The 7,500-nt window shown below is 34.5% G+C and overlaps 1 protein-coding gene across 11 annotated transcripts in view; it reads left to right on the top strand.

Moving 5' to 3' along the window:
• LOC125043785 (zinc finger RNA-binding protein-like) overlaps positions 1-7,500 on the top strand; it is a 31,814-nt gene that overhangs the window by 13,855 nt on the left and 10,459 nt on the right. For 5 of the 11 annotated variants that reach the window (XM_047640068.1, XM_047640070.1, XM_047640069.1 and 2 more), the window contains exons 4-10: positions 1,870-1,959; positions 3,950-4,314; positions 4,419-4,686; positions 4,791-4,981; positions 5,839-6,063; positions 6,184-6,428; positions 6,591-6,768. In XM_047640068.1, the coding sequence (XP_047496024.1) occupies positions 1,870-1,959; positions 3,950-4,314; positions 4,419-4,686; positions 4,791-4,981; positions 5,839-6,063; positions 6,184-6,428; positions 6,591-6,768 (1,562 nt within the window). The remainder of the gene's footprint in view (positions 1-1,869; positions 1,960-3,949; positions 4,315-4,418; positions 4,687-4,790; positions 4,982-5,838; positions 6,064-6,183; positions 6,429-6,590; positions 6,769-7,500) is intronic. The other 6 variants (XM_047640071.1, XM_047640074.1, XM_047640076.1 and 3 more) reach the window with 3 other exon arrangements.

The raw sequence follows: 7,500 nt of genomic DNA on the forward strand, positions 1-7,500 counted from the left end.
TATGACGGTAAACTCAACATTAATAATAATTGTAGTTATGCTAATTATGGCATTAGAAAAAAAAATCAAGGAATGTGGGGGTATGAGTTGGTCAGGTAGGCCTATTAGTTAACTGCTTGGTGCCTAAAAACTTGTGGAACTATTGATGTGTAAACAAAAAAAAACTACAATGGATAGTGGAGTTACCCAGCACTAATGGGTTAAATATGCATCAAAACACCCTTGTATGAGAAATGTTCTATTTAATATGCTGAAGTCAGAAGACAAGAAAGACCGTAAAACAATGAATGATAATTTTTAAGAAATGGAATCCTCAAATATGAGTGCCACTGCTCATAATTTACATTACCTTTTATAATGTATTTTGGGATATGACCTACTTGGTATTAATTTTGAAGAAGAAAAGCATTGTGCTGGCTGTTACTTTTAGTTTATATATTTGGTAATATAAAGATATGATACTCGTTTTGATATATATTTACACATTTATATAATTAAAATATATATGCATGTACTGGCACAGACACACAAACACATACATGTGTGCTTGCACATACCAACTGTATTTGTATAGAATGCTTTTATATGGACACTTTTTAAGTTTATTTTTGCTAATAACTTTTTTTTTTTTTTTTTTTTTTTTTTTTTTTTTTTTCTATCCCTCACTGAGACTACATAAATGTTTGGAAGTATTTATTCTTTTTTATTTTTTGTAATTATGTTCATTCCCAAATCCCATCACTGGAGAACTAACTCTTCTTGCCTTTGTTCTAACCTGAGACACTTCTAAAGGAATCCTGACTTTTTCAAAGTACATTTTTCCAGTTTTATGTTAACCCTTGTAGTGTTGCATCAAGAACCCTTTTGCCTTTCTATTTGCAAATAACAATTTTCTTGATTATTTTAGTTGAATTTTTGTGCGCGTGCACTTTACTTGAACATTATTTTCGGTTATTCTATCTTTCTCTAATTGTATATTTTCATATTTAATTTTTGTTTCATTTGACTTTGTGGGATTCATGATAGTTGCATTAGTATTTTTAGCTTATATTTGTTATTCCTCTCCCATAATTTGCAATTCTAGACACACCACATGTCTCTCACTCCCCCCCCCCTCCCCCCCCTTTATATATATCTATTTCACTCCTCCATCTTTCTCTTTGTAACAAAGCTTTGTATTTCTTTTAGTTTATTACCAGTGTAACCCCCCCCCCCCCCCTTCCCCCCAGTTCTCTGGCGTGAGTCCGTTTACCTTATTCCCAGCTTCTTAGACACCACTGAAGTACATTTTCAGGAGTCCTCGGAATTATTTGCTCAGTTCCAGAAAGATATTACTATTATAATTTATTTATTTTGTTATTGTTATTATCATTATTATTATTATTATTATTTTCTCTCAAGACTAAAAGCAAAGTGTATAATGCATGTCAATAGGGAACTTAAGTGCCCAAAAGTGTTGTAGTAGTATAAGTTGCGTCGTTGATAACTTGATCATCAGTCCTAAGTTGAGGTCAGGCGTGGTGGAATCACTTTGAAATCTGAAGCCCAAAGAGAGAGTGAGTGAGTGAGTGAGTCAGAGAGAGTCTCGTCAATCGTCGTGAATTAAACAGAATAAAAGTATTCCAGTTTGTTGCCCTAGAAATTATATATATATATTTTTTTTTTTTTTTTTTTTTTTTTTTTTTATTGTAGCTTGTTTTTAAAAAGAGGGTTCATTAAAAAGCAGGGTGTATGTAGTTCCCTTTCATTCTCTCTCCTATTTAAAAAAAAAAAAAAAAAAAAATGTATTAGAATTACTCAATGGATTTTAGTGTACTTGATGGAATTATTACACCTCTGACAAGACGCCTCGATCCTTGGTTCAAATAGTAAACAGCAGATGTCCTGGGCCTCGCTTCGTCGTCGCAATGACCTACGTACCGGATGGCCATGACCTACGTACCCGAGGGTCTTACGAAGGTACTAGATTTTTCATTTAGTATCTACTACTCGTTAGATGTAAAGATAGGTTCACAGAGATCATTGCATAATATAATTTTTCTTATTTTGTGTCATTCAAGGTTGGAAAGTTTGTACAATAACTTGCCGTGGCTAGTTTTATGCCCATTGGAACCTTGAGGAGGACTTTGATCAGGCATTTTCAATCCTATTTATTTATGAGTGGGTATCGTGTGGTTGTTATGCTTTAGGTTTATGAGGGTTAGATACGAAATCAGAAAAGAGAGAACTTGTACTTTTGGTGATATATGCTAGGGAAGAAGAGTATATAATCTTTCATTATGTATCATTTATCATTTTTTCTTTTTTTTTTTTTTTTTTTTTTTTTTCTTTTTTTTTTTTTACTTCCCCCCCTTTTTTTTATCATAGAATAAAAAGAAATGGAGAAGTGAGTCATCCATCAATACAAATAGTAGGTCAGAGCAGCAAATGTGGAAAAGGGCATTATGAGTAGAAATGCTCATACCCCAGTCAATGTATTCACAAAATCTGTTAAATTCCGAGGCTTCCTTGCACTTTTTTTTTTTTTTTTTTTTTTTTTTTTTTTTTTTTAATGTTTTTTGTTTTTTGTTTGTTTTTATACATGACATAGAATTAACCATCCCCACCCTTAGTATAGTGACAGTCATAGGCTTTAAGACCTCATTCTGCATTTGATAACAAACTTTTCTGATTTCTTTTTCTTTCACCTTTCCCCACCCCATTCAACCTTTTAAGCACTACACACTGCCTTTCATCAAACAATAGCTTTTTTTTTTTTTTTTTTTTTTTTTCCTCCCCCCCCCCCCCCTTGCCACCTTGAAATCTCTTCTATCACAACAGCCTCTGCCACCAAGAACACACTCCTTTGTACATCCTCTTCTACTTTGAGCTCTCTGCTGCTGTAAGTTTAATCTGTCTGTATCTATCTTATGGGAACCTTGATTCTCCTTTGGTATGTACTCATACATTTTCCTTACCAGTATTTAAAAAAAAAAAAAAAAAAAAAATAATAATAAGATAAACAAATTACATGCAGATGGTACTATTATCTTTATTTATAAAGGCCATATTAAGATGAAGATGTGTGTGTGCAGAACCATTGCTGTGTGCCCTATGGCCCTTTAAACTCTCCTTCTATACCCATTGTGAAAGCTTACATCTTTCATGCTATTTCCCCAAACATCACATTGTGTCACTACTTAGTTCTATTGTATTTCCAGGAAAGGCAAATATATTTTGGCAATCTAAATGATTAGGAGATAGTTAAAATTGTGTTCAAAATGCTGAATTTATATGCTAAGGTAGAATGCTGTAGCATCTTTGCTAAGGATTAATCCTTATATATATATAAATATATATATATATATATATATATATATATATATATATATATATATATATATAGTGCACCTCTCTTCATGAGAGAAGTTGCACTTCATAAGGATCCAGGATATATGATACAGATAGTAATACTACACAGTACATAACAAAGGCATAGCTCAAGCTTATTTTAGAATGATTGCAGTTTGGTCAGAAGGATTTGTTTTTATACAAGTTTTTCTGTGGAGAATGATTGCCTTTGCTAATATGACTAGTTAAAGTGCATTTTTCTTCTGGCAGTACAGTACAGTCCCTTTCCAGCTAATGCTCTCATAACTCTCAGCATGTACCATAACTGCACAAGGCAATTTTATGTGACCTGAGACAAAAGCATAGAATTTAGACTTATAACAAGTTACCACTGTAGTTAATTTTATCATATAAAATACATAAAGTAGATTCTTTTCTCAAGAACTGATAATAATTTATTTCTCTTGTCTAGTGTTTTTGTCATTTTGATATATAGACACATGATATACACAGACATGAGAAAGTAAAATAAGTAGTTGATGCTTCCAATGCTTGTACTGTTAGGTTTGAAAACATAGTATACTTACTGTAATATTTAATGTCCTTAACATTATTTCAGCTGCCACACTATACATGCAGCAGACTACACAGCCTGCTGCTGCAGCTGCTGCTGTTAAGCCAGCTGCCAACACTTGGCAAACTTTCAAGAAGGCCAGTACAGTTCAGGGCAAGACCCAGAAACCCAAGGCACCCCCAAAACCTCAGCAACTGCATTACTGTGATGTTTGTAAAATAAGTTGTGCTGGGCCTCAGACCTACAGGGAGCACTTAGAAGGTCAAAAGCACAAGAAAAAGGAAGCGGCAGCCAAGGCAGGGCCAACACCCTCACGCCACGGGGCATCCCTCCGCTGCGAACTTTGTGATGTCACTTGCACAGGGGCTGATGCCTATGCTGCTCATATTCGTGGTGCTAAGCATCAGAAGGTAAGAGAACACTTCAAGAGTGATTGTATTGACAGGATTTACACAACAGTGTTAGTGTTTGTGAAAGTAGGATTATTATTACTTGTTTGTGATTTGCATTCTAGGTTGTGAAATTGCACCAGAAGTTGGGAAAACCAATTCCCTCAACTGATCCAGTTGTGGTTGGAGGTACCACAAAAACCTCAACCACCACAGCTGGCTCAACAGTAGGTGCTAAAACAACTACTAGCGGTGGCACTGCATCTACCACTGGTGTTCTCACAACTGCAGATGGGAAGAAGGATGATCTCAAGGATGATTTACTTGATCTGAAGGAGAAGGATGTAGAACCTGTTGGTCAGGAATATATTGAAGAAATAAAGAATGAGGAAGGTAAGACAATACAAAAATAATATAAAAAAAATGAGTGATGTTTATTTAGAGTTAGTGTCAAATCATCTTTCCAGAAACTTTAAGAGTGCATGTGTCGTTTGCAGGTAAAGTGATCAGCTTTAACTGTAAGCTATGTGAATGCCGATTTAATGACCCTAACGCCAAAGAGATGCACATGAAAGGTCGCCGACACAGATTGCAGTACAAGAAGAAGGTTAATCCTGAGCTAGTTGTAGAGGTAAAACCATCATTACGTCAACGCAAACTACAAGAGGAGAAACTTCGGCGACAGCAGGTGAGCAAATTCTCTTGGTCATTTAATGAATAGTTTTAATTAAGGAGTCAATTTCCTATTGTCTACTTGATTGCAGATATTAATTCTCCTTGTCTGTTAATGCACTTCTGAAGTTTTCTCTCGAATCCTCTAAATCTTTTGAATGGGCTATTATAAAAGTAATTTGTAATTCAAGTATATATCAGTAAGATTTGTATTGATTTGTTCAACTCTAAAAGCCTTTTGAAGTCATTGAACAGTTGCTAATGTTCCTGCATTGCCTTTGTAGTTAGTGAATACATAGCATGAAATATTTTTATATTATATTTTAAACATTTTTATGATGTAGTTTTGGGATGTTATCCTAGGAGAGCACAAGCATTTTTATTGTAGGTAATTAGTATTTTTTGTCATTTTTATTGAAATTTTAAGTTGTAAATATTTTTCATCATTGCTTCTGTTATCTTGTAGCTGGCTGAGTTGTATTTTGTAATGTGGATGCTCTTTTTTTTTTTTTTTTTTTTTTTTTTTTTTAGGGGAGCATGAGTAGGAAAATTGTTCTTGTTTCATTCTTTAGGAAGACAGTTTTCTCAAAAGTTAAAAGGCTATTCTCAATGTTGCATGAAGTGTATCATGTTTCACGTTCCTGTTTTGGCAGTATTGCTGTCTCTTTTGTTAAACTCTGAAGCAAAAAATTTCTCACTGGGCATCCTGCATTTTTTATTATTATTTTTTTTTTTTTTTTTTTTTTTTATTATTTTTTATTATTATTTTTATTTTTATTATTATTATTATTTTCTTTGTTATTTTTCTCTATTCTCTTTGTGAGCATGATACTGTGCTTTGTTAAGTTAAGTGTAAGCGTTGCTTGTAAATAGCCTGGTTCACACCAGCTGCGCGAGGAGATGTGGAGGCGGCGTGAGGAAGAGAGACTACTGGAAGAAGAGGAGAGATGGTACTGGGAGGAGAGGAGGAGATATGAAGAGGAGTGTGAATACCTGGACTGGTGCCGCAGGTATCCCCGTGGCCCCCCTGGCCCACCACCAATGATGCCCCCTGGCATGCCCAGACCTCCCTTCATGCCTGGGATGCCTCCCATGATGGTGAGGACACTCATTAGATTGTTGTGATTGTAATGAGTAAGAGTTGAATCAAATATTGATTATAAGTGAGAGTTTGGAACCTTTCTAATCTAAGGAATAATTTGTCCTCTGCCCCTATAGCCAATGCGTAGACCTGACTCAAGTGATGACAGGCATGTGTTGGCCAAGCATGCAGATATATACCCCAAGGAAGAGGAACTAGGAGCTATTCAGAAGATAGTATCAAATACAGAAAAGGCTTTGAAAATGGTGTCTGATTACCTAGCAGAGGTTGATGCGCCAAAAGAGCAGCAGGTTAAGCCAAAGATAAAGAAAGAGAAGGAAAAGGAGGAAGAAGCTAAGGAAGGAGAAGACAAGAAAGATGGGTAAGTCTTGTTGAGGATATATCTTGACACAGCTGGCAGTTCCTATTTCCATATTTACTTACTCTCTTAGTATTTGTTGCTCCACATATTTCATGTATAAAATAACACTGATATACTTAATAGTATTGCAAGAGAATTCACCAAGTGATCTAACAAATACAGGGAGAAGAAAGAGGATGGCCCACCCCGTATGCTGAAGGGTGTAATGAGAGTAGGTATTCTGGCTAAAGGTCTGCTACTCCGGGGTGATACAAGTGTGCAGCTGGTAGTGCTCTGTGGAGACAAGCCTACACGGACTTTATTGGACAGAGTTGCCGATAACCTCCCAAAACAATTAGCGGTAAGTTTTTCCAGATCCAGTGGTAGTGCTTTTGAAGTTCAGTAAAGATACCAGGTGTGAGTGTAGATATATAGTATGTATGTGTATAGTTTTAGAGAAGTTCATCTTTTTTTATGACTAGATGGCTTTAAATCAAATTCTATTAATTTTGATGCATACCCTATCTTCCCTCTTTTTTCTTTTGTTTATTTCTCATATTTAATCATTTTGGAAAAATAAGTTGTATTTTGTTTATATTTTGTATCTTGAGGGAAAATTCCTGAAATAGGAACTTTCCTTTGCAAGTGGATAAAGATTTGTTTCTTTTGGAATATTAACCGATATCCCTTGGCCTTTGTTGATAGGCTTCTTTGTGAAAGTTTGTTATTTTCTAAGAATTAGATATACTATATATATATATATATATATATATATATATATATATATATATATATGCAGACATGTGTGTATATATAATTTTCTGTCAGTAAAATAAGTCCTATTACAGCTTTGTGATGCATAGGAATTATTTTGTGAAATTAATGTTACAAAAGCGACAGTTTTATGAAGTTGTATTTGAGTTCCATTTGAATTTTCCATAAAGGTTTAATGCCTAACACATTTTGCTTTCATTACCTCATTTTGCTGTCTTGTCTGTTGTTCTTTATTGGCCTCTCTTCAATAATTTTGATTCAGTTTCCATTTTCTTGGCTGCTGTTTTCAATTTAATTTATTTAATGTGAACTTGCATAT

Source organism: Penaeus chinensis, chromosome 34 (assembly GCF_019202785.1).
Source record: "Penaeus chinensis breed Huanghai No. 1 chromosome 34, ASM1920278v2, whole genome shotgun sequence".
Taxonomy (NCBI): domain Eukaryota; kingdom Metazoa; phylum Arthropoda; class Malacostraca; order Decapoda; family Penaeidae; genus Penaeus; species Penaeus chinensis.